Here is a 27,960-nt window from a genome sequence, read left to right as displayed (position 1 = left end):
GGGTGACTATGGGTATGGAACACTACATATACTATCAGATTAAGCTGATGTATTGGTTAATTTTGTGAAACTGCTCCCTGTCCCCTCTTTCTGTTTTATTCTTTGTTACAAAGGACTACCTGCTGGGCAGGAAGGGGAGGGAGATATTGCAAAAACAAAACCAACCAAATTTTTTAAAAGATTTTCAGAATTCTATCCTCTGTAAAACCCTGCTCCAAAATTTCATTATGGTGCAGAGGGGCATGGTGCTGAGTTCTTGAAAGCTACGTCAGCATGGCACGAGCTCATATATTCTTTGACTCTGGTTACCCATGAAATAGATAAAAATGCAATGGCCTTCAGTGGCCAAGGTTTCAGATTGCTCTCTTTTTCTTCTGCTGCAAAAGCTGAAGAACTGAACCCATATGAATATTCTGGCTAGATATAAAACCAAGACACATGAGGAGTTGCAGTTAAGAGGAAGGATGGCTCACTGCTTCCCTTCAGAGAAACGAAGAGTCTAACAGAACCTGTTTCATGGTGTGCCTAAGAGCAACAAAAAACTCTACCTTCACAGGATCTTTGTTCAGCTTGCCTTACAGCACTCAGGATATATACTGGCTAAGAGAACACTTGGAACTCAGCTGCAGATTGACACATCAACATTTATCAAATAGGATGAAGGAGACCGCATAGGTTCATAGGGGTGAAACTGAAAGAAACTTTCAAAGGTCATCCAGTCCAAACCCCTCATTTCACATCTCAGGGAAATGAAGACTAGAAGGGGATATCACTTGTCCAAGGTCATACAGATCATATGCCAGAGCTGGGATTTAACCACAGGTCTTCTGACTCCAAATTCACTTTGCATTCTCTTATAAACATGCTGCCTCTCAATTGTATGAAGAACTTAACAAGATCTTCTAAATCCAGGGTTCAACATGTACCATGATATGCAGTGACTTCCATGAAAATGTGGGCACACAGAAAATACCAAAAATAAACAAATAAATAAAAAAACCTGGAAAGTATGGTTCAGGATCAAGAAATGAGATCAGAGACTTACAGAGAATCAAAAGCTGTACTTTACACACACGCGCACACACACAATTTCTTTGAGAAGATAGCTGGAAGATCAGACATGGTAAATGCTAAATATTTTAAATGGTATTTATATCTTAATATATGGGAAGTAATGTGTTATATAATGATATCTGCATCAGATTGTTGGTACGCTTCGAGCAAAGGTCTAAATTAACATCAAATTAAAAGAAAGAAGATAAGACATCGAATGCAATTATAACAGCTCAAACCTAACCAAAATAAGCTGCTGACCCTGAAAATGGACAAAAGTAGATTCTGACTCATTCCTAACATTTCTTAGAGAAGCTTAACTTAAAGTAAAACAAGCCCCCAATGAGGAAGTTAAAAAAATAAACCCAAACCACCTCAGCCAGTAAACATAATCTCCTTGTTAAACAAAAAAAATACAGGGGTCAAGAGCAACACCAAATTAGGTACAAGCTCATCAGCAAAACATTACAAAGGATGATGACAGAAAATTATACGTAATACCATTTCTCAAAAAAATGAAAAGCAGTGGGAGTGAGAAAGAACTTGCAGATGACTTGGTGTGAGACCCAACTAATAAACTAGGTCATCCCAAAAGTATTGATAAATGAAACTGGAAAGAACAACAAAGAGAAGTGAAACTGAACAGAATGACCACATTCTCTAGAATGAACAATTCTCATGACAGACAGCAGTGAAACTGCCACATTTGGACTGGTGCAATCGCTTTAATATATATAAGGAAGCAGAAATCATACAAGAAAATGAGGCTGAGAAAAACAGTTGGACCTTCACTTCCTCTTGGGTAGCTACAGTTATTGAATATTTCATACAGGTGGTTTTGCTTTTTTTTTTGTTTTGGTGACATTTTTCCTTGTGACAATGAATGGTTCTTGTGAGGAAACAGGAGATACTGTGCTGAAGGCAACAAAATGTTAAAGGCAAGAATCTACGTTCAAGATACTTCAAAGAGGTTACTCTAAAAAAATAAAAAAAAATCATGGACAGTATTAAAACAACGACCAAAAAAGACATTACAGAAATCAATAATTACCAACCTATATGCCAACTTTTTAAACTCTACAAAAATATTTATGGTAATGACATATGTATATATTGAGGCTATATTTGACGAAAATATAATGAGGCTGGCTTTTGCAATCTACTTTCTTTAGTAGCTCATATCTTCACAGTTATACAACTGACTAAGAGGTGTAGAGAATAAAGACCTATATATTTATTGCTTTGGCCTTTTTGTCATCCCTAGTGTTTAGTTACAGTGCCTGGTAAATACTAGCTTGATTTACAATGCAAAAACCTGCATATACATATATGTGTATATAAATAAATATATACATACACACAGCAAAATGACACCTTAAAGATTCTCCTTCAGCAAGGTGTCTGCCATGCATCTGATGATCAAACAAGATTTCATGAGAGAAGCAAGGGAGTAACTTTTTTCAATGACTGGGAAAACAAACATTTGCCAAAGGTGTTCACCACTGTCATGGGCATGCCTTTGGAAAAGTGACTCTCTCTACATAGTGAGGCTCTCCAGATTATCACTTGTGGTCAATACTGGGCTAACTGCATCAAAACTTTCAAACGTCACACAGTCTCCTTGCTGAGTAGCTTTGAAAATGCAGATGTATATTGTTTGTCCAGGAAGCAAATGGTATAAAGAAGTATAATCCCACTCAGACTGAGAATGATGAGGAAGCTACTGCAGAAGAAATAGCTGATGAACAGAGGCAGCTAGGAAATACCCCTATAGGAGAGTAAACTTACTAGCTGTGGGACCCTGGGCAAGTCATCTAACCCCAACTGCCTAAAAATAAAATAAAATTATATTTAAAAATAAAAGAGTAAAAACAGGAATGAGAAAGGAAAAATAAATTGGTATTATATATGCCAGGCACTGTGCTTAAGTTCCGGGAATAAAAAAAAAAAGACTGCTCTTAAGGAGTTTATAGTCTAATGGGGAAGATAACATGTATATAACTATGTATAAACAGGATAAATTGGAGATAATCAACAGAGAGAAGGCACTAGGCATTAAGACAACTGGGAAAAGCTTGTTAGAGAAGATGGGACTTTGGCTGAGACTCAAAGGAATCCAGGGAAATTAGGAGGTGGTGATGAGCAGAGAGAGTTCCAGGCATGGAGGACAGCCAATGAAAACGGCCAGAGTCAAGAGATGGAGCATCTTGTGCAAGGGACATCAAAGAAGTTTCAGGAAAAATGGACTGAGGATGATAGGGAAAACAGACATATTGGCCATGAGGTAACTGAAGGAAGTACAGACTTCTCAATGAGACCTTTATTACAGGCTGAAGATATTGGACAGAGTTTCCAAAGTTCAAAGACATGGACATCAGTCAAGCTGGTGATACAGGGGGTCTTAAGAGTGACATGATCTCAACGAGACAATCCAAGGAAGCTGAACTTAGAAACCAAATACGAAGAACTTTAAGGGCAAATGGATGACAAGTGGCACATGAGGACAGGTGAGCATTGTAAAAACTGAGCTCAAATCACGTTCTTGTAGCAGGGGTATAACTCGGCATTTTAAACCTGAACTAAACTGATGGATGATGCAAAACCATGCTGATGATATCCCTCTATTGCATGCATGCAGATAAAGGGATGAAAACATTCCGGCTGGAGGAACGTAGCCCTCTTCTGCTGCCTGATGATTCTTAACCTTTCAGGATAGCAAGAGCCTGTCACTGAGTCTTTCTTTTACCCCTCCCAACTTCTACCTCTATCCTACAGGAAAAAGTTTAGGCAGCAGATATCTGTTTTTCAGATGCAGTGGATTAAAAGTCATTTTGTTTTGAGAATGCTCCAACACTCCCTGATCTAGTTAAATAGAGGCCCACTACAAAGGTGTTATGAAACCACAGCACTGAAAACTTCTTTTCAAGGTAACAAATCTCCAGCACATTTCAAACCACCAGTTGAGTATAACACCCACCAAAATCAAGCCAACGAGCAGGGCAGTTAGAGCAGTCAAGAGCAGGGCAGAGGAGGGAAGAGTTTGGCAGGAAGCTCCCTTTGAAGAAGAGGCCTCAACAGCAATATACATTGTTAGAAATGATGGTTTTAATGTTTTGCCAACTGTGGACATAAGATCACTTACATTTGTTAAAACTGTTCCCCCTTCAATATACCCCCAGTGGAGGTAAAGGAACCCCTCATGTGCTCTGGGCAGCTTTCCCTCATAGTTCAGCAGGAATTACAGCTCACATTTATGATTTTTTCTTACAACAATACCCCTTGTGAGGTAAACATCGTAACTCTCCTTTTACAGATAAAGTGAAGCTCAGAGAGGTTAAGTGACTTGCACACAGTGACACAGCACTCCAGGCTCGCGATCTTTCCAAGAGTGCTCTCAGGTGAGCCATTGTCCTGGGCTGGCTGCCCTTCCTGCCAGCTTTCTCTACTATGACCCTATCCCACAGCATGAAGCCACCTCCTCTTGTCCCTGCTGCTCAACTCATTCCCCAGACTAGAGAATCATACCTTTTGTCTTACAACAGCCACATAATCATGCCAACACGCTCTTCTATTTGCACAGACAGTTGCAGTTCACGTTCAGCTCTGTTTCCTTTATGGAACCACATTTTTTAGAATCATATTAGTGCTTACCCCAAAAGAGACTCTTCAAGCTGGGTAGATGCTTCCTGCATATTCTGAGCAAGGGCAGTCAAAGGGAGTTTTTTCTGTAAAGCAGAAGGCATATTTTTGCTTCATTATTATTCAGCACCAGTTTGGTTTTGGGTTTTTTTTTTTAATTAACTGATGTTTTGTTTTTTACATCACTTTCACTTCCAAATATTATGCTCCCTCACTTCCCCACACAGAGAGACAAAGAATGAAAAAAAAAGAATTTCAGTAAAACTAATCAATACAGCAAGTCAACATTATATGCAGAGTTCCACATCCACGATCTGCCAACCACGTAAAGAGAGGTTCAGAAAGCATTTTCACTAAGCTGTAGCTGATCTTTTCTCTACTCTTCATATACTCTCATACTTAAAGAGATTCCACATCAAAGAATTTTAGGGCTAAGTGAAACCTCAGCACTTAGAAAACTGGAGCTGGAAAAGCCACTAGAATAAAGCACACAGTGTTAGAGCTACAGGAAGTCTAGGGTTAAGATTCTAGAGACCATATAGTTCAATCCTCACATTTCACAGAAGAAACTGAGCCTCAGAGAAAAGAAATTAACTGTACAAGGTCTAAGGGCTAATAATAAGCATTAAGAGATGGGACTGGGGGGCAGCTAGGTGGCACAGTGGATAGAGCACTGGCCCTAGAGTCAGGAGGGCCTGAGTTCAAATCCAGTCTCAGACAAGACATTTGACACTAGCTGTGTGACCAAGAAAGAAAGAAAGAAAGAAAGAAAGAAAGAAAGAAAGAAAGAAAGAAAGAAAGAAAGAAAGAAAGAAAGAAAGAAAGAAAGAAAGAGATGGGGCTGGAACCCAGGTCTCCTGACCCCATAAGCAAAGCCAATGATTTTGAATAAGAATACTTGGTTTTCAGATGATTTTCTAAGTCTCTCTATCTGGTAGGTGATCAATGCAAAGATAGGCTTTTGATTAGGAATCTCAAACGTTTTATCCATCTCTTACTATTATTACCACTACTTATTAGTAATAAGAGTATTAATATGATCAATATTAATAAATTCCATTTCTAGTCTTTAAGATTTAGAAAGAATCTTCTCAAAACAAACACTCAAAAACAACAGGTATGCAGCACAAATATTATTAGTTCCCAAGAGGTAATGAGACTCAGAGAGGTTAAAGAGACTTGCCCCTGGCAAAAAGTGTCGATACCTTTCAAAGTATAGTCCAAATGCCCCTATCTTCATAAATTCTGCCCTACCTACCAGAAGTGAAAGTGACCTTCTGCTCACCTGATTTCACAGTACTTGGTATTCCTCTTATTCATTCACCATATTCTATTTTGTACTCTATCCAGTACTAAATTGTAAGCTGTCACAGGAAGGATAACTTATTTAATCTTCTAGCACAATACATGGCATAAAATAACTGCTTAATATAAGTTTGCTGAATGAGTTGAAATGAATTTAGAATACAGGCTTATTTTTGTGTGTCATGAACCTTTTTTTGTGTCATGGACCCCTTTGGGAAGATGGTGAAGCCTATGGTCCTGTTCTCGGAATAATGTCTTCAAATGCACAAAATACATAGGATTACAAAGGAAATCAATTATATTGAGATCCATTCATCAAAATATTAAATCAACAAGTACAAAGACCTCAAATTAAAAAATCTCTAAAAGGGCTTACATGCTAAATGAAGAAATTTTTTTTTAAATAATCACATACCAATTTAGTAAGTGTAATAGTTGAAGTTCCCTACTCACCTAAAGCCTAGCCATTCTTCAAAGCCCTTCCTCAAGTCGAACCTATTCTAGGTAGCCATCTCTGACTATTCTAGGCTCCCACCACTTGTACAATCAGGAAGAAAATCTTACGATCCAGTCTCCCAGTCACCCAGGCTTGAAGTCTAGTAATCCACTGACTCTTCTCCCTGTCCAGCCCTCCTCACTCAAGTGGTCCTGCCTACCTCCAAGATTTCTCTTAAATTCACATTCTCCTTCCCATTCCCACTGAAAGTACCCCAGTTTTCTACTCTCTTCACCTCCAACTTGTACTGCTCTAACAAACTCTTCACTCATCTCTTTGCCTCCATCCAGCCTTTGTCTTCTTTAATCCACCTTTCAGATAGCTGCCAAATGAAGCTCCCTAATGCACAAGTCTGACCATGCTACTTATCATCTCAGAATTTCTCAGTGGCTCCCTATTGCTCAGAGGATAAAATATCAATTTCTTTATCTGGTATTTAAGGTCTTTCACAAGTCGGTTCCAATGTCTATTTCCAGCCTGATTTCATAAACTCTATATGCTAGCCATATTAACCTATCAGCTTAATTAATAATTAGGCTCATAAGATTCAACGTTCATGTATAATATAAGAACTTATAAAAGTAAGGGGTAGAACTGACAGATGGATTATAGCGCAAGAGAATGAAAGCAACCTCTGTGTTCAGCTGGTGTCGTGTGGGAACTCCAGGGTGTTCTGAACTGAATAAGTCCATTCTTTTCTGTCTAACCCAGTCTTTCAAAACACCTATCACTGACGAGGAAGGAAACAATGCAAGTGAGTGGGGTTCAGGACACAACAGCGCTGTCAGCAAAGGAATGTTACTGCTGGTAAAGAGTCATGTCCCAAGCTTCCTACTGGCTAGAAACAGCAACATGTGGGGTAGCTCCACCCATTCTATTCTAGAGCTGTAATGACTTGGGGGCAAGGTACCTGATCAAGAGGAAAGAGAAAGCCAGAGCTCCAAAAGGTCAAATACTTACATGTCGTTTATCCACATCTGTGCCAAACTGGCCTTGGAAACATGCTAAGAGGCGCTTGTGAGAATGATGGCACACTGACCGCACTGTGTCGAGCCGTCTCTCAATCTAACAAAGGAGGGAAAAAAAATTTTTTTTCAGTCTCAATGAGTCCCTTTTTTTCCGTGATATGTTTATTAAGTCTGTGTTAGCACAGTAAAAACTAATGCTATCAGAGTTTTGTGGGGAAAGCATCTTCTCTCTGATTAAGTGATCCCTTGACACAGTTAAATTGAATAGGCAGAAACTGAATTCCATTCACTCCAAACATTAAGGCCACTAAATACACAGCATTATGTTAGGCTAGGGCACTCCCAAGACAAAAACCAAACCAAAACAAAACCCCAAAACAAACTCCAGTCCCAATCTCAAGGAGTTTATATTCTAAAGGAAATAAAACATGTTAGGTAGCTAAGTAAATGCAAGATTAATTTGGATAAATACTTGTAAATTATTGCCATTCTAGTCTGCTTGTCTTCTTCAACTTAAACAGGTATTTCCATTTAAAATTTTTATTTATATTTCTACTAATACCTACTAATAGGGATAGGGCACTAAACCTGTAATTTCATTGGTGTGGAGCACTAAGAAGTGAAGAAACTCCCTTTATCAAACTTCTATACAATCTCAGAGTGTTGCTAAGAGCACTGAGAGGATAAGTGATTTTCCCACAGTCACGCAGCCAGTAAGTGTCAAGGGCAAAACTTGCACCTAGGCTTTTCTGGCTTGAAGGCTGGTTCTCCATCCCCTCTGTATGCAGCCTCTCTCCTACCCATAATGTTAGAGAAAGACCTCATTTAACACAGAATGTGAAGACACCTCCGAGACTGGTTAATGAATCCAATCCCTGCCCCAAACTCAGTCCTGAGTAGGTGCGCCATCTGTCACCTATGATCAATTCAGTCTAAATATTTATTAAGAACCTGTTCTGTGCAAAGAATCATGCATTCTGGGACAAGAGCATCAACTATCACTTGCCTGGCACTTTATATTTTATACTGAACACAACAGCTCTGGGAAACAGGCAAAACAACTATAATGACAGTGGTATTTTACAGGCGAGGAAAATGGTACTGAGGAAGATGATATATGGCTCAGCCATGGTCACACACCTAATAAGGGGTAGGGTGGATCCTTGGACCCTGTTCTCCAGATCCAGTGGTTCATCCTCCCCTACATTTCAAGTTCTAAGCTCCCCCTTTAAGATTCTATAAGTCTCAGATTCGATAGTCCTGTTGACTGTTTAGTAGATATTGCTGGTCAGTAACGCTAGGGTTATTAATAGTTTCTCCTTGTCACCTCTCAATGTAATTACACATCTTAAGAAGAAAAATGGAAATGGCATAAGGTTTTTTTTTAACTTTCTAGAGACTGGGCTGTATTTTTAATATAATTTTTATAATTTTATAATTATTTTATTTATAATTTTTAAAATTATACAACTTATGCCTTTTTTTGGTTTTGTTTTGTTCTTAGTATACTTCTAAAGCCAGTCAGCACATATAAGAAAGTCAATGGTTAAAAAACAAAACAAAACAAAACCAACTCTCATAGAATAGTAAAAATAGTTGAATTTATAGTGTTCTAAGGCTTGCCAAGTTTTACTTATATCTGTATCTATATATCTTTATATATATATATATATATATATGTAAAATTTCACTTACTAGATCCTAGGAGGGGTCCTTGCAAATATTTGTGGAATGAATGAGGTCTCCAAGTTGGAAGAGCTGTGTATGAAGATCCCATGCTCTAAACACTGGTGTTGGGAGAAGACTGTTTATGTCAATGAGAGCCTCTATTCAGAGAAGGAATGCAGTGAATCTACATTTTGATGACTCATCAAAACCAAGAGGAAGCCCTTGGGAATGACTTTCTATTTCGAAAAAAGGTCCCAAAATAAAAAAAAAAACAAAAAAATTTCCCTCTATAAACATAATGAGATGATTTGGTGCCTCTTTGTCAACGGATCCCTAACACACCAGAATTTTATCTTTGCAGCCCCTGCCCATTTACTAGAGCTCCTACCAAGCAGGCAAATTTACATTCATTTTTTGAATACTAATCAGTAAGATTATCACTGCCGGTTCTCCTCAAACCCACAGCAATAAGCTTTTTACACAAAGAGAACCAATACAAATTATTGGCTCAGTTACAACAGAATCAACTTCCCCAAAGCAAAACAATTTAGCTTTCCAGCCCTCCAAAGGCAACATTTTATGTCATTTGATTTTCCATCTTTGAGAATTGTCATGGGGTATAAACTGACTGGTTTCCAGGCATTTTTTTAAAAAATGGTTAACTTTGTCAGACACACCAAAAAAAGGTGCATTTCACACTTGAAGAGCCTGACTATGTTTTCTACAAGAGCTGCCTTGCCTTTTGGTCTCCAATTGTGGATGTGTCTTCATGGTCTCACAGATCAAAGAATATTAAAGCGCAGAGCACGCATCACAGAAGGTGAAGATGTAGGAGGAGCCTCATAATATAGAAGGTCAGAGCTCAGTCTTAGAATGAGATAACATTTACAGAGCACAGTGCATGGTATATAGTAGATGCTTAATAAATGCTTGTTCTTCTTCTTCTTCTGCAATGTTAAGGGTAGAAGGGACTGAAGACATAATCTAGTCCAAGCTCTCATTTTAGAGATGAGGAAACTGAAGTATACTGACAAGACTATGGACACACACAAAGCAGTGACTAAAAGTATCCATTTGGTACCATGGAATAATATGACATACAATGATAAATTATTACAGTGATTCCCACAAAAATATGTACAAATCATGTCTTTGTTATTAACCATTTGTTTCTATTTGATGCTATTGGTTCCCAATAACAACAGGCATTCACACACACAAAAAAATCAATAAACACTGACAGTGAAGAAGCGAAAATAGAGGCCCAAATATAAAATCCTCTAGGTGGCTGACATTTAAAGCTCTTCATAATCTAGCCCTTTCCTATCTTTCCAAGCTTTTCATAGCTTAACCCCTCACTTCCACAACCTCTATCATCTAGCAATACCGACCTATTTGTAGTTCCTTGAGCATAACACTCTAGGTCCCAAGTCTATGATTTTGCATGGGCTGTCTACCCAGCAGGCCTGAAAAGCTCTGCATTCTCACCTCTCCAAGTTCATTCCACTGGCTTCCTTCAAAGCCTTATTAGCTCAATGTCCACCTTCTGGGGAAAGCTTTTCCTGGATTTTCTCCCCATCCCCTCATCAGTACCTTCTCTCTGAGAATACCTTTATGCTGTATACATCTTGTATGTACCTAAGTATTTACATATTGTTGACCCATTAAAATGTATATTCCTTAAAGGTGAGGATTGTTTTTCTAGTTATTACTGTGTGTTAAATGCTAGTTCACTGATTTCATTTTTTATTCTTTATTACAAAGGATGGTTTTTGGAAAGAGAAGAAGAGAAGGCTATTTTTGAAAATGACATAACAAAAAATAAATTTTTTTTTAAAAAACAAGGACTTCAGTAAAACTCAAATTAAATGCAATACCAACGGCCAAATGTGGACAGGACAGCACTCACTTTGCTCAGACTCCAAGTACAGGATTCTTCCACTATCCTATATGGCAAACCCCAAATAACTCTGTGGCTGTGGGCAAGTCAATTTCTTTCTCTCTGCTTCATTTGTAAAATCAGCAGGTTCAACTTGATTATCTCTAAGAAAAACTATATATAGAGAAGGTGAATTTATTTTCTAGTGATTTGATAAAATAATAAAAAAAATTATACAGGCATATTTATGAAACATCCAGTTTTTAGAAATAGGAAACAATTTTTCATCATTAAGCACCTACTACTGAATTATGTGGATACTTTTATGAAAAGTGCTTTCTGCATAGCAGGCCAATGGTTCTCAGAGGGATGTGATGAATTTTAATAGGTATGCTACAAAATTTATTATGTTATATTACTGTAGATTAAAAAAACAAAAACTAAACCTGTTTGTTTAATATAAATTTTATTAATCTAGCATATGTAATACCTAAAGTAAAATATTTGCAAAATAGATAAAACTTGTCTATTACAAAAAACATATCAGACCTTGAACGTGCAAAGCACTCAACAAAAATGGCTGCTCTTGATGGAGGGAAACTTTTGTAATGTTGCCAACTTTAGGTGTACATGGCACAGTTCCTCATCATAAAGAATACTGTGGTGGGAAGTTAAAAAAAAAAAGGTAACCCTTGAAGTAAGGCATTTAAATGTGCGGATGAACTTCACAGCTGACTGAATACAAAGGCTAACAGCTGACAAGAAACAGCCTCAGGCATAGCAGCACTGAAGGGGACTACATCTTCAAAGCTATGAGGCTTAGAAGGTTATGCCATTCTAATTTATAAGTAAATGCTTAGAGGCAGCTAGGTGGCACAGTAGATAGAGCCCCTGTCCCAAAGTCAGCAAGACTTGTCTTCCTAAGTTCAAATCTGGCCTCAGATATGTACTAGCTAAGTGACCCTACACAAATCACTTAACTCTGTTTCCCACAGTTTCCTCATCTATAAAATGAGCTGGGGAAGGACAAGGCAAACCACTCCGGTATCTCTGCCAAGAGAACCCCAAATAGGGCCAGAAGAGTTGGACACAACTGAAATGACTGAAGCACAAAATGCTTGGAGCACAGTGTGCTCAACAACAACAAATTTAGGGAGGAAGGAGCATGTGGGTAGCTGGTAAGGTAATGCCTGCATTTACGCTTCTGCTGCTATTCAATGTAGATATCCAATTCCACAAACACTTTTACGTACCCACTACACATACAAATCTTTGGGTCATGAATGGAAGCCATCCTTGCTCTCAAGGACCCTATAACCTAAAAGGGAGCCATGACATATACAAATATATACAGGTATGCAGGATGTGAACAAAGTACAGAAAGTGCAGAATATATAGCAGGGAACAGAGAACAATCCAGTCTGACTGCAGGGCAGAGTTCAGTGGCGGGGAGCAATATGAAATAACACTTTAATTGTAGGGCTGATTGTACAAGGAGTTAAACATCTGGCTAAGGCGTCTGTTATTAAAACATAAACTCCACGAGAGCAAGAATTATGTCATTCTTTGTACCCCAGATCTGAGCAGGTACTCAATCCTTGTAGGCACTTAATAAATGCTTATTGACTGATAGTCAGCAGTCAACTAGTGAAGATTATAAGAGGATTAATCGAGCAGTGGAGTAAAGGATTGACTGGAGTTAAGAAAAACTAGAAGCTAAAGTTCAACCAGGAGAATACTGTAATAGTGGTAACACGGGAAAAATAAAAAGGATGGAGATGAGAGATGAGTGGTAACACGGGAAAAATAAAAAAGATGGAGATGAGAGATTTTTGTCAGAGAAGCTAGTATAGCCTAATGGATAGAGTGTTGGACTTAAGAGTTAGAAGACTACAGTTCAAATCCTACTTGTGATACTTAATGGCTATGTCATTAGGGTCCCTTTTTTTGGGGGGGTGGGTGGATATATCCTAGGAAACAGAATGGCATTTGCTACAGAGGTTATTGGCTATAAACATGGCCATAACTTCTGTCCTCAAATCAGATCTCTGAGTTATTCGGGATAAGCTGCCAGTAACGCAGAGGGACGTGGTATTAAAGTGACAGGCAAAGAGTTATGAGGTTAATGGAAGGGATGAGAGGAAGAAAAGGAGGGAGGGACAGAGTTCTACTCAGGGATAGGAACCTTAATCACAGCAGAAGAAAGGACAGGGAGAAGGATATGATACATTTAGAAGAATTAGAGGCTAAGGACAATAACTCATAGGTGACAGGTGGTAATCAATACCTTTAGATTCAGGCAAATGAGGCCCCTACATTGCGCCTTGAACTTTGGAGGACATCCCTTGTAATAGGCATGAAAATTATGAAGGCAGTGGACTGTTTAAAGTATTCTAACTTTCAGGTATCAGCTATCAAATGATATTGAAAACTTTTTCTGAAAATGAAGCTATGGCTATTTTTGATGAGTTGAGGGACTGTGGGCAGAGCAGGAGTAAGGTGAGCCAGCACCAGGCAGAGTAGGAAGGAAGTGAGCCAGCCCTGTATAAACTGTATTTCTTGAATATCTGATGAACAGTGTTGTCAATAACTGGGAAGATGGGGAGAAGAAGAGATTCACTTTTTTAACCTGCCAGTGACTGCACAAGCTACATGGAATTGTAACAATGCAAATGGTTGAGTGGACTACCACGGTATGTATTCCAGACTTACACAGCCATTTTAGCTCTGTACAATTCAGTGTTTTAAATCACAATGCTTCTAATGAAAAGGTGAATGTTGTAAACTAATTATTCTAAATCCTCATCAATAAATCAGTACACCTCACATGGGCCCATGGTTTTTGTAATATATCTTAAAATAAAATTGTTCCTATAGACAAGAGCCTGCAAAAAACATTTTTTTTTTCCGCCTGAGACCTCCCCAACTCCCACACCACAGGGGCAGCCAGGGTGGCAGAACAGGTGATATAGCTGGTATCTCAGACAAGTCATCTGCTGCTAACTGCTTCCACTTCTTCTCTTCTCACTTCCTCTCAACTTCTTCCATTACAGTTTGTGAACCAATCACTCAACTGAAAGTGTTCCATTTGAGATAGCAAACTCCTAAATGGCAAATGTAATAGTCTTCTTTCAGTCCTCATTTGTCCTGACCAATATTGATGACCCCCTCCTGTATACTGTTTTCTCCTGCTTTTTTGACAGCCATAATAACTTGCCCAGAAAAAAATTAAATATAATCATACAGGGGGAAAATGGGCTTTTAAATGAAATAAAGGACTTCCAAGCTTTACTGATGAAAAGAACAGTCACAGGAGGCGGAGCCAAGATGGCAGCGTGAAAGCAGTGACTTGCTTGAGCACTCCCCCAAACACCTCCAAGTACCCACAAAAAAATGGCTATAAACAAATTCTAAAGCAGCAGAACCCACAAAAAGACAGAGTAAAACAAATTTCCAGCCCAAGACGGCCTGGATGGTTGATCGGAAAGGCGTATCTTGCCAGGCAGGTAGAGGAGCACAGTTTGGTGCGGGCACGCAGGCCGCAGCGAACCTGGAGCAGGCCTCAGGGGACTGAATCACAGGCAGCTGTGGCGGCTTCCAGACTCCTCAATCCACGAACTCCAAAGACAATTTAGAAGGTCAGTGGGAAAAGTCTGTTTTTGCGGTGAGAGAAGAGCTAGGTCAGAGCCAGTTCCAGAGTGTAGAGCACAGAGTGAGGGTGCCGAGGCAGTGGCTGTGTCATGAGCTTCCGGTCCACAGACTGAGGGGGAATCAAGTGACTGATCAGAGGGGGGACTGCAGGGATCTCTTTGCCAGTGCTGAGGCAGGAATCTCTTGCTTTGCCTGTGCTTGGATCTGGGTCACAGTTCTGGGTGGCGGTCCTGGGGTGAAGAAGGGCGCTGGCGCAGTGGAGCTTGTAGTGGCTGTGGAGAGGAAACCTTCCTCACAGTTCCAAGACAGAAAGACTGCCAGAGCTCAGGCCAGGAAAAGAGTAAACACCTCGACTCTTATCATACCACCTTGGAAGAACTGAAAATTTACAGATCCCTAGAAGTATCTCTGAAAACAGCTATACAAACCCCTGAAGCTTGGAACAGTACATTCTCCACACTGGAAGCAGACTTTTACCTTAACAAAGAGTTTAAAACTCAAGTAGTTGGCTGGGATCATAAGCAAACCTCGGAAAAAGAGTCAGACTATATTATCTTACTTTGGTGACAAAGAAGATCAAAACATACAACCAGAAGAAGACAACAAAGTCAAAGCTCCCACATCCAAAGACTCCAAGAAAAATATGAATCCGTCCCAGGCCTTGGAAGAGCTCAAAAGGGATTTTGAGAAGCAAGTAAGAGAAGTAGAGCAAAAACTGGGAAGAGAAATGAAAGTGATACAAGAAAATCATGAAAAACAAGTCAACAGCTTGCTAAAGGAGACCCAAAAAATACTGAAAAAATAACACCTTAAAAAATAGCCTAACCCAAATGGCAAAAGAGGTCCAAAAAGCCAATGAGGAGAAGAATGTCCTAAAAAGAAAAATTGGACAAATGGAAAAGACTACTGAAGAAAATACTTCCTTAAAAATTAGAATAGAGCAATTGGAAGAAAGTGACTTTATGAGAAATCAGACACAGTAGAACAAATCCAAAAGAATGAAAAATTAGAAAACAATGTGAAATATCTCATTGGAAAAACAACTGACCTGGAAAATAGATCCAGGAGAGAGAATTTAAAAATTATTGGACTATCTGAAAGCCATGATCAAAAAAAGAGCCTAGACATCATCTTTCAAGAAATTATCAAGGAAAACTGCCCTGATATTTTAGAACCAGAGGGCAAAATAGAAATTGAAAGAATCCCGATCTCCCCTGAAAGAGATCCCCAAAGGAAAACTCCTAGGAATATTGTAGCCAAATTCCAGAGTTCCCAGGTCAAGGAGAAAATATTGCAAGCAGCCAGAAAGAAACAATTCAAGTATGGTGGAAACACAATCAGGATAACACAAGATTTAGCACCTTCTACATTAACGGACCAGAGGGCATGGAACATAATATTCCGGAGGGCAAAGGAGATAGGATTACAACCAAGAATCACCTACCCAGCAAAACTGAGTATAATCCTTCAGGGGAAAAAATGGTCATTCAGTGAAATAGAGGACTTTCAAGCATTCTTGATGAAAAGACCAGAGCTGAATAGAAAATTTGACTTTCAAATACAAGACTCAAGTGGAACATGAAGAGGTAAACAGGAAAGAGAAATCATAAGAGACTTATTAAGGCTGAACTGTTTACATTCCTTCATGGAAAGATGATATTTATAACTCATGAGACTTTTGTCAGTATTAGGGTAGCAGGAGGGGAAAATTATATGGAGAGTGAGAGAGAGAGAGAGAGAGAGAGAGAGAGAGAGAGAGAGAGAGAGAGAGCGAGCAGGGTGAGTTGAAGATGAAGGGGTGATATCTGGAGAATAAAATTAAGGGGTGAGAGGGGATTATACTAGGAGGAGAAAGGGAGAGGTAGAATGGGGTACATTATCTTGCACAAAACAGACAAGAAAAGGTTCTTACAGTGGAGGGGAAACAGGGGAAGGTGAGAGGAAATGAGGGAATCTTATTCTCATAGGATTTGGCTTAAGGAGGGAATAACATACACACTCAATTGGGTATGGAAATCTGTCTTACCCTACAGGAAAATAGGGGAGGAAGAGGACAAGACAGCAGGGGGATGATAGAGAGAAGGGCAGACTGGGAAAGGGGGTAATCAGAAGGAAATTCTTCTGAGGAGGGACAGGGTCAAAGAATAGAATAAATGGGGGGGCAGGATAGGATTAAAGGAAATAGAGTTAGCTTTTCACAACATGTCTACTATGGAAGTGTTTTGCATAACTGCACATGTATAACCTATATTGAGTTGCTTGCCTTTTCAATGAGGGTGGGTGGGGAGGGAGGAAGGGAGAAAACTTGGAACCCAAAGTTTTAAAAACACATGTTTAAAAAAAAGTGTTTCCAGATACAACTGGGAAATAAGAAATACAGTAAATGAGGTACAGAAATCTATCCCACCCTACAAGAAAATAGAAGAGGAAGGGGATAAGAGAAGGGGGGGGAAATAGAAGGGAGGGCAGACTAGGGGAAGGGGTATTCAGAATGCATGCCATCTTGGGGTGGGGGGAGGGGCAAGATGGGGTGAAAATATGGAATTCAAAACCTTGTGGAATTAAATGTTGAAAACTAAAAATAAATAAATTTATATATATATATATATATTTAAAAAAGAACAGTCACATATAAACTATGAAGTGCAAACACAGCAATCAAGAGAAAAGTAAAATGTAAACAGAAAAAATAACCACAAGGGACTAAACATGGACAAAACTGCTTACGTTCTAATATGGAGTGATGATGTATGTGTCTCCTCTGAACGCTATCATCATCACAGGTCACGAAGGGAGTTTAATGAGACAGAAAACCTGGGAGTATTTCTGTTATGTTTTAATGATTTTAAAAGAAGAATGGAAAGGGAGGGAAAAGAAAACACTGGGGTATGAGGGATGCAAAGGAGAGGGAGAAGAGAAGGAGGCTAGGAAAAACTATCTTACATAATCTAGGTGGAAGGAGTGGGGGATTAGATGGACACATGAACCTCACTCTCATCACAACTGGTCAAAGGAGGGAAAAACACACACAAACACACACATGGGCATAGGAAAAAAAGGTGAGAACAGGGAATTAGAGGGAGATTCCATTAAGGAAAGGATTAGTTTTAGGCAAAACAAATTTTAAACAGGGATATACAAAAAGATTTATAGCTCTGCAGGGTGCGAAGAATGGGAAAGTGAGGAGGTATCCATCAATTGGGGAATGGACAAACAAGTTAACATATATACATGTGATGGAATACTAATGTGTTCTATGAAATGATGAAGGGAATGGTTTCAGAGAAACCTGGGAAGAATTGTATGAAGTGATGCAGAGTGAAATGAGCAGGATCATGAGAACAATTTCCATAATGTCAACAGTCTGTAAAGAAAAACAACTTTGAAAGAATGCAAAATGAGACGTACTTTTTTTTTTGGGGGGGGGATGGATGGACATGGCTGATGTGGAAATTTGTTTTGGTTAACTATATATGTTTGTAATGACTTTTTTCTTTCTTTCCCACTGGAAGGTAGAGGCGGGAGGAAAGATTTTTGCTGACTGAAAAAAATATACATAATTTAATTTAAAAAAAAAAATAACCTTCCCTGAGCATCTGTTGTCTTGTCCTAGAACATACCAGCAAGCTGCCTTCTCCCCTTAGTGAGTTCCTCCTGGGCCCTCCATTTAGGGAAGGGGTCCAAGCCAGCCAAGCTTCATTTCCCTCAGGACTGTGCTTATGACCTTCTGGACTTAATGCCCCAGCATGATATCTCCTCCTTTCCCTAGCATTTTAATCTCCTTCTTCGGTGTTATCTTCTCCCATTAGAATGTTAGTCCCTTGAGGCCAGGGACTGTCTTTCTTTTACTTAATTTGTAATCCCAGTGCTGAGTAGAGTGTCTGCACATAGCAAGCATTTTAATAAAAGCTTGCTGATTGAGACTGATTAAACCCAACTCATAACCTACTTCAAACTTTCCCATTTCTGTTTAGGCTAGGGGTAGCCTTTCAGTCACCTGAGTTGGCAAACCTAGACTTATCCTTGACTTTTTTCTCTCCATTACCTCACATAACCAATCTCAACCATGATTCTTCAACTCAGCACTGAGACAGCTTCACAATCTGGCTCAAGCTCACCTTTCCAGGCTTATTTCAAATTACTTTACACTCTCCACATTACATTACTGCCAAACCGGTCTATTCACTATTCCCCAAATTCAGGAGTCTATCAGTTGTCTCTGGGCCTCTCAATTGGCCGTTTTCTAAGCCTCAAGTGAACTTTGTCCACATCATTAGCTCTTAGAAGTCCCATCTTCCTTCAGGTTCAGAATAAGACTACCTCATGTAGGAAGCCTTCCCTGCCACCCCTACTTGTCAGTACTTTCTCCCTCTCCAATTTTCCTATACTTATTTATCTGTGTGTATGTGTTGTATCCCTCACCTTCACCCCCACTCTCATGTAGAAAAATGTAAATTCCTTAAGTAAGGGCAGGGACTTTTTCTTTGGGCAACTAGCCTAGCAGAGTGCAGTGCTACATAATGGGGCCGTGTCAATTTGATTTTAATTGTTAGATGAAGGGGCTGGGTCCTCTCTAGCTCTAAATCTATGGCTGTGTGAATGACAACACAAATGAAGGCTCTCTTACTTATCCAACACTTCAATCAAGAAAGATCTACGTACCTGAACAGGAATTGCTTGCCTTCTCTGTGAGAAATAAAAGACTTAAGTTTCCACATAAGCAGATGAGAAATCAGCACAGACTAACTTCTCCGTCAAGGGGGGGAAGTGACAACACAATTCTAGGCACAAAATGTATGTTAAGGGGTGGGGATCACATGTATATAAAATATATGAACAGGGCATATAAGGAAGATTGTAACCCAGAAGGATTAGGACCAATCCTGATCCAGAAGGGAGGAGTTAGGCAATTACTAACTATAAAGCTTGCTCTGGCTTCTGTACTCGGTGCACTCTTCAAAGGAGGTGCTCCCGCCTCTCTGGAGAATCAAAAGGACGTGCTTCAACTTCTTTAAAAAAAAGTCTTTGAGACACCAGTCTTTGGAACTGAGTCTGGGGTCTTCTTTGCAACATTCTTTCAGAGAGATATGGGCATACAGCAGGGTTTCCTCGAATGCTGATTGAAAGATAGGTCTTCCCATACAAACGTAAAGAATTTAACAGGCTAACTGGGTATCCCAACCAAAGTCACTCCCCTGTTCAAGAAGCTTCACTGGCACCCTATGGCTTTTACAATGAAATACAAACTCCTCAACTTGGCACCAATACTATGAAATGGTATTACTGAACACCTAGTCAGGAGAAGGCTGGGATAGACATAGAAAATGATGTGGGAAAAACTCCAAGCTGGGGCCAAGGAGTAATAGCTGAGTGTCTGGAATTCAAATATCTACATCATCACAACCAAGAAGTAAAGGGAAGGTTTTAAAGAAAAATGACTGTTCCCGTTCTTTAAGGCCCCCAAAAAGGAAAGCACCCCAAACTTGGTTGTGGGAAGAGAAAAGAACAAATGCAAATTACTAGGGACAATCAGCAAGTGTTTGTAATCACAGTGGAGTCAAGCTCAAGTGCCCCTCTGGCAAGAAAGCCAAAGAAACCCCTAATGCAATGATTTATTCCATATTAAAAAAAAAAGAAACTTTCACAAAATACTAGCACTAGGATGTGAAAATTAAAATGGAAAGTTCAAGAGGTTAGTAACTCACAGTAAACTGTGTAAAAATACTCTATTGGAAGCTCAGCATGAATGTGTAACGAGGCTTAAAAATACCAGGTGCTAGAAGAGTAGCCCAGCATGACTAACTGGCAAAATGAAAAAGATAATCGCAAGGGGGAAATGTATTTAAATAACTAAAGTTCTAGAGGGGGGAAGGTCCCCAAGCTGCAAGCAGTCTAAGAGTTAAGAGTCTTTGACATGGCACTGTGGTCATAGGTAACATTTCTCTTCTCTTGGCCTCAGTTTCTTTATCTGTAAAAAGAAGGAAATGGACTAGATGATGTCTAACAAAACTTCCAGCTCTATTCTATTCTAGACTCTATTTTCTAAATCTCCTTCCAGCTCTAACATTCCAAGATCAAAATACAATCTGGTAAACCATGTTTCTAGAGTACTTTTCTGACAACCCTGTGAGGTCAACAATGCCTTTAAAATCTTTATTTTACAGGAGAACCAAAATGATCTGTATAAAGTCACACCGTGTCAAGATTTCAAGTTCAACTCTTGGACCTTTTACTCCAAGTCCAGTGATCTTTCCACCACACTGGAATTTAAATCAAGTATAACCTAATACAATGCAAGAAACATTTACAAAGTACCTACTGAATGTTGTGGACTGTGTTGGGGGTGGGGATGGGGAGGCAATGCAAAGTTTAAAAAAGACATTAATAGAGACAGCTAGAATACATAATTCCACATGATACAGGCATTTTGAGTTACCAAATAAGCATTAGTGAGGCCTGACTATAAAGGTTGCTCCTGCAATTTCCCAAATGGAGACATATCCTATATGGGTATATATGTAAACATGTCTTCTCCCCCAACAGAATGTACATTCCAGATTGTTTCTTTTTCTTTTCTTTGTATCCCCATCACCTAGCACTGGCCTGACACAGTAGAAACTTAATAAATGCTTGCTCATTGATTACAAACCTGGGAGGATGAGGAATGTCTTCCTAAAGGCATGGCTATTTGCCTTAGAGTTTACAGGATGGGTTGATTGCAACAGGGTAAGATAGAGATAGAGAGCATTCCAAGCACAGGAAACAGTGTATACAAAGGCAAAGAAGAGAAGAACAGGGAGTATTTGGTGAGGAAAGCTGTCCAGTTTGCTAGGAGCATAAGCATGGGAGTAATACAGGAAGCTGGAAGTATGGAATGGCACAAATTTAGGAAGGGCCATGAATACCAAGCAGTGGTCTCATCTGCAAAAATAGTGTTGGACTTCTAACTCTAAATTATAATTTTAGGTCAATCCTGACAACTTCAGATCAATGAATTTCACTTCTCCACTGTGGAAGTTAGTGGAACCTATGCTAGAGATCTCATTGCTGAACAGTGAAATAAATATAACCTAAAGGAAGGCATATAGGCACTGCAGTTTTTACAACAGGAAATTAGGCCTGACTAATCTCTTAAGGTTCCCTGAGTGGATAAATATACATATGAAGAAGGGGAACTATTATTTAGAATTTCAAAACACCCTTGACAAAAACTTCTCACCAAAGGCTTAAAAAAATATTAAGACTGAGGATTAAGAGTTTATTTGTCCAGGTTTAAGGAGCTGGCTTAGAGAAAGAACACAAAAGGTAGGGGAGAAATATTCATCTTGCTAGATGAAAAAATGCCAACAGTGGAGTTTGCCAAGAATTGATGAAAAGACTTAGCATATTTAAAGCCCTTTATATTCTGGCTGCCACCTACCTTACCAATCAATTTTATTTCATATTACTCCTCCCTTAACATACTCTCTAATCCAGTCAACCTAGCCTTCCAACTATAGTTGCGTACATTTCATCTCCTACCTTTGCAGTGCTATACAAGTGAATTCCCCGGTCTGGAACGTATCTGTTTTTACTCATGCCTCCCCAGAGCTTGAGCTCAGGCACTGCTGCTTATTTATATGAGGCTTTTCTTGATTCCCCTAGTTATAAGTACTTTGTCCACTTGATAATGCTGGGTGTATACTCTGTATTTATTTACTTGTAAATCTATTCTATCCCCCATTCAAATATGACCTCCTCAAGGGCACAGGCTATTTGGAGCTTTGGGTCTTTTTATCCCCAGAGCTTAGCCCAGTGCATTACACATAAAAGGCATTCAATAAATGTTCACTGAATTAGTAACTGACACAAATTATCTTCAGAAGACAGTGCACAACCAAAAAGGTACTGATAATCAACAAATATTTATGAAGTAGACTGGGGACAACAAAGATAAAAAAAAATTCTTGCCCTCAAGGAGCATACATATTATTGGTCATAAATGTACAGATATTTTTCACTAAGTGCCACAAGACTCTGGTATTGGTTTTGTTCTTCAATGACTTAGCCAAATGCACAGCTAGTATATCTGTCAAATGTTCAAATGATAAAAAAGCCAGGAGGGATCATTAATACACTGCATGACAGAATTAAGATCCAAGATATTATCAGGTTGGGATGATGGCCTCAAGCTAACAAGATACTACTTACATGGTATTCTGCCTGCCCAAAAATATCTTCTTCCACAATAAATGCTTTCCTTTGGTTTTACCTACTGGAATTCCCCCAAAGATTATCTGAATTAACTAGACAATCCATTAATATAATGGAAATATTGCTAGGAGAATGAAGATATTGTCAGTCATTCATACCTTAGTGTGAATCAGTTAAATTAGCCTACTTTCCTCCTAAAACCTAGCTGAGTTCTACTATACTAAGGGAAAGGTCAATGTGATTTGGTGAGAAGTAAAGATGTGATGTAAGTGCTTAATGCTGGAGCATGGAACATTTTGAAGAGTACAGTAGGCTTGGGTGCAGTGTCAAAGTTTAGGACAGTATGAGGCCTGGACCATTAGAAACTGGACAACTCTAAAAAGGGATGTAGAGGGGCAGCTGGGTGGTGCAGTGGATAGAGCACCGGCCCTGAAGTCAGGAGGACCTGAGCTCAAATCCGGCCTCAGACCAAACACTTGACACTTACTAGCTGTGTGACCCTGGGCAAGTCACTTACCCCCAACTGCCTAAAAAAACAAAACAAAACAAAAAGGGATGTAGACAAGTACAAAGACAAATTACCCATTTTTACTAACCATAAAAACATTCATTAATCACCTATAATAGTATGTCATGCAGAACGTGGTACTAGGTACCAAAGAAAGACTAAAAAGTTTATTTACAATATAGTACCTGCCTTCAAGGAGCTCACCACCTCTGAGGCACAATACACATTTTTTTTTTGCACATAGATGTTCAATAAAAATTAGTTGAAGAAATTAATTTAAAACCCTCCCTAATGCCACATCTGACTCGGAAAAGAGGAAGGAAACTCTCTTCTTGCTCCCCTCTGCAAAGCATAGTTCAGAGAGGGGCAGACTTATCCTTGAAATCAAACTCAATAGTTAAACACCAATGGCCCAAAACATCCCTTGATTTTCAGTGGCATAGTCAACTATGAATTGATCTAAACTATTTTTGATGCTAAGTTTTTGTAATACTTCTTGGGAGTGACAAATTTTATAAATTTATTCCCCCATCTGACTTTTAAAGGTGACCTACCTTAAATGGCTCAAAACTGATTATTCTCAAGCCATGAGGGAGGCCCTTATATAATATCTGTGGGATTTGGAGAAGTCTTCCATGTCTCCCCTTTCCATAACTTTTGTGGTATTATAGATTTCAATAACTCAGTCCAATTCAACATACGTTCATTAAGATTTCCTGCCAAAATGAATGGGCTCCTGTCTGAACAGGAGGCAGGCTGCTCAGTCTGAAAATTATGAAAACATTCCTGCTACCACTACATTCCTAAATGCAAAACTGACTACCATGCTGAAGCTTCTGTGTAGCGAAAGAAGTTCATTTTCAAAACAGATAAAATTCAGTCTTTAGGTGTGAATGGAATGAATGACATTCTTTTTCTTTTTTAATTTCTTAATTGTTTAGGATCGTTAAGCATGCAAGCCTCATGGAGGAGGGGTCCACAAAGGAACTGGGGTTAGCTTAAGATGTCCAGTTTCGGCCAGAGCCAGGAAAGCTTCTGGGTCACCTACATCAGGAGCAGAAGCACTTGACTTGTCAGTTCTGCTTCCGTGGTTGGGCCATCCACCATGTTAATGCCCGCCTCACCTGCCTCTGCAGCTATGTCCTGGGTGACCAAGGTCTCCAAAATTCATCTCTAGCTGGGATGTGGTATCAGTGGTAGGCTAATGGAAGTGATGATCCATCACAGATTCTTTGGTGTGAGCCTCCTTACTCTTGGACCTGTGGAACACAAATCCCTTCTTCTACTGCCCACTGGCACCCTTGCTGGGCTTGGCCCTTTGGCCTGGTCCTTATTCTGAACAGTCTTCCACTCATCCAAGGTCATCTCTGTCACGTCCTCCTTCTTCACCTCTTCCACCTCATTTTCTTTATTTTCAGTATCTGCTATTGGATGCTCTTCTCCTTCAGGTATTTCCTCAGTCACAGGGGTTTGCTCCAAGTCAGTCAACTCTTCTTTGACAGTTCCCCAACATTTGTCTTTGTGCTTCAGACCACTGAAATGTGGATATGAGAAAAAAGATCTATCGTTTCCACTGCGCCTATCAAATTCTCTCTTTCCAAGAATCAAAGCCATCTCCTCTGCTCATTCCATGGCCTGGACCACCACATCCTCTTCCCCCAGGACCACCATGACCTTGGATCGTCTGGTCAAGAACAGGCTTATCAAGTGAAAATTCTCCTCCTTCACCTTTTTCTCCAATCTATTTTTCAAATTGTTACTCACAAGGCAGTTGCCTTTCTGGTCTCCTATCAATTGGTTTTCCTTCACCCTGAAGTTGCTGGTCAGGCCTTCGACCAACAGAAGCCCATAGGTAATAGCAAGTGACAATGTGACTGGAAATAGGATATGTGTATCCAGCAAGGCTCTGTGAATGAAGGCAACAAGAGGAGAGAGCTCCCCTGCCAAAGCCTCAGAACAGTCAGAAAGCCCTGGGGTGGGAATCTTGGAAACCCCCAGGGAGTGGTAGTGGGCATCTACCAGTGCAGGGCCACACTTGCTCAGATTCATAATATTTTCTGTTCTGAGCCACAAAAGAGGCCTCTATAAAGACCAAGTACTCTAAACCTTAAAAGTCCAGGAGCAGCCTAATTTCGGGAGGAGAAGGGGGAGAATCAATGCAAGAGTCTAGGAGATGTAGGGTAAGACCAAGCATGGCTGAAGACCCCACACAAAGCACAGCAGGGGGACAAAGATTGGCATAAATCTCCAGTTCAGAAACAAAAACTGAAGAGATAAGTAGTTAAGGAAGACATTAGGATAAAAAATTGCTGTAGATCTAGCAATGCCCAAAAATCTAGATTAGAAGGAAAAATTGTCTGTAATAACTGCAAAGGAAAAAATGGCCTTAATTATGAAAAATTCACAAGAAATTAATCAAGAGATTAAAAAAATAAAAGCTTTTGAGAAAAGAACTGGAGAGAGGATACATAGCTTAGAAGAGAAAGCGGTAAACCTTATTCAAATAACAGACTCCCTGAAAAGCGGAAGAGCCCTAACAAAAACCAACAATTCCAAGAGCCAGCAAGAATACTAAAACAAAAAACAAAGCAAAAAAAAAAAAGATTAAAAAAATTAGAAGAAATTTTAAGGCAGCTGACATGAAAAACAACTGACTTGGAAAATAGTTCAAAAAGCCAGATTTTAAAAAGCTTTGAAACTAAATTTCAAGAAATCATACATGAAAATTTTCTACATCTATTAGAACTAGAGGGTAGAGTAAAGACAAAAAGAATCTACTGATCACTTCCTGAAATTCCAAAAGGAAAACCCACAGGAATGTCACAACCAAAATCCAGAATTTCCATGTCCAAGAAAAGATACTGCAAGCATCCAGAAAGAAGATCAAACAAGATTTGGTGGCTTCAATTATAAATGAAAGAAAATTTTATAATACGACATTCCAGAAGGCAAAGAATATAAATACATAACCAAGAATAATATGTCCCAAAATAGAGAACTTTCAAGCCCTTAGGAAAAAACACTGGAGAATCTGAGAGCGGACTGTGTGCCCTGAGGGCTTGAAAATGAGAAGGAAAAGGAAGGGGACAAGGAACACAGTATAAAAAGTGATGAGAAGAGTATACAAACATGGAGGGGGCATCAGGTACACCTTACTTTTATCTGAAATGGACAAAAGAGGCTAGAACAAACATGACACACACACACACACACACACACAGAGTTTGGTATAGACACATATCAAACTCAACAGGTAAGCAAGACGGAATGGGAAGTGGGAGGTTAAGAGGGAATGGTCAGAAACAAATCAAACATTCTGATCCTGATGTAGGTAGGGATTAAAAGGGAGAAAAAAAGAAAAGAAAAGAACTAGAATCAACTGAGCAAGGGCTGAACAAACTGTGGTACAAGAATGTAATGGAAAATTACTGTGCCATAAGAAATGATTAGATGATTTCAGAGAATCCTGGGTAGCATGAACTGATGCAGAGTGAAGTGAGCAGAACCAAGAGAACAATTTATACGTGGAGAATAATACTATAAAGAAAAACAACCAAAAAGACTTCAGAACTCTGATGAGTGATCAACTTATGTCTCCAGAGGACAAATGATAAATCATGTAGCCTACCTCTTGACAGCAATGTGAAGGTCACAAGGCATAAAAAAAGACCTTCATTTTCAGACATGGCTATTAAGTGGATTCATTCTGTTTAATGACACTTATCTGCAGGTTTGGTTTTTTTTCCCTCTCTGCTTTTTTTTTGGGGGGGTGGGGATGGGAAGAGGGAAGGTTACTAATAGTAATATGAAAGGACATTGAAACTTTTTTTAACTTACAGAAGAGAACAGAAGTAAACAAAGACAAACAGTCAAGTTTTAAAAGTAGTGTACAGTACCTATTAGCTCCTTTTTTGGGAAAAAAAGCAGAGGATATGAAATGGAGATTCATGGTTCCATACACCATATTGTTTTCTATGACTTGCTCTCTACATAAAAAAGGGTTTTTTTTCTTTAAGTTCAAAATTAAACAATTAAAATTTTAAAATACTTAAAAAGCACTTTCTCCACATCTGTGTAGTAGGCAGTATTATTCTATTTTATATATGAGAAAACTCAGGTTTACAGAACTCAGGAAACATCATCATACATCTAATAAATAGCAGCATCAGAACTCCAATTTTAATTTTCTGATTCTCCAGTCAAGTACTATTTCCATTCTATTATGTGTACTCTACTATGCAAGGTTGAGGCTTTGCAAAATAACTTGCTCTCTTTCCCATAAAACAAATAACAATATTTTAATCAACTAGCTTTGAAAGGTATTTTTCTTTAAATTTCCTTTCCTCTCTTTTTTTCAGACCAGGGGTTGAGGGGAGAGAAGGATAGGAGTCCCTAAGGGTGTCAGCAGAAGTATCTGATTTTTAAGATACGAAAAGGGTCATGGGGAGCAAGGTAGCTTTGGGGTAAGGTAGAAGATTATTTCTATGGGAACAGTTGGGGAGAACACAGGAAAAGATCAGGGTACAAATTACAAAGTCAGACTCGGTGGTGGCCTGCAGTGACACAGCTGGTAAGCTCTTATATGCTAAGACTATGATTG

The 27,960-nt window shown here is 39.2% G+C and overlaps 1 protein-coding gene and 1 pseudogene across 6 annotated transcripts in view; both read right to left on the bottom strand.

Annotated features, from left to right (window-relative positions):
• The window catches only part of ARHGAP17 (Rho GTPase activating protein 17), a 129,036-nt gene that overhangs the window by 40,037 nt on the left and 61,039 nt on the right, over positions 1–27,960 (bottom strand). For all 6 annotated transcript variants that reach the window (XR_002326287.2, XR_002326286.2, XM_020995433.2 and 3 more), the window contains exons 3-4: positions 7,454–7,558; positions 4,705–4,778 (exon numbers count right to left, since the gene is read on the bottom strand). Coding sequence is in view for 4 of the 6 variants with exons in the window: in XM_020995433.2 (XP_020851092.1) it covers positions 4,705–4,778; positions 7,454–7,558 (179 nt within the window). In the remaining 2 variants the exon portion in view is untranslated. The remainder of the gene's footprint in view (positions 1–4,704; positions 4,779–7,453; positions 7,559–27,960) is intronic.
• Positions 23,613–27,020, bottom strand: LOC110214635 (SERPINE1 mRNA-binding protein 1 pseudogene; annotated as a pseudogene).

Source organism: Phascolarctos cinereus, unplaced genomic scaffold (assembly GCF_003287225.1).
Source record: "Phascolarctos cinereus isolate Bilbo 61053 unplaced genomic scaffold, phaCin_HiC Scaffold_4;HRSCAF=312, whole genome shotgun sequence".
Lineage (NCBI taxonomy): Eukaryota > Metazoa > Chordata > Mammalia > Diprotodontia > Phascolarctidae > Phascolarctos > Phascolarctos cinereus.
Note: the sequence above shows the minus strand (reverse complement) of the source record. Positions and strands in the feature narration are given on the sequence as shown.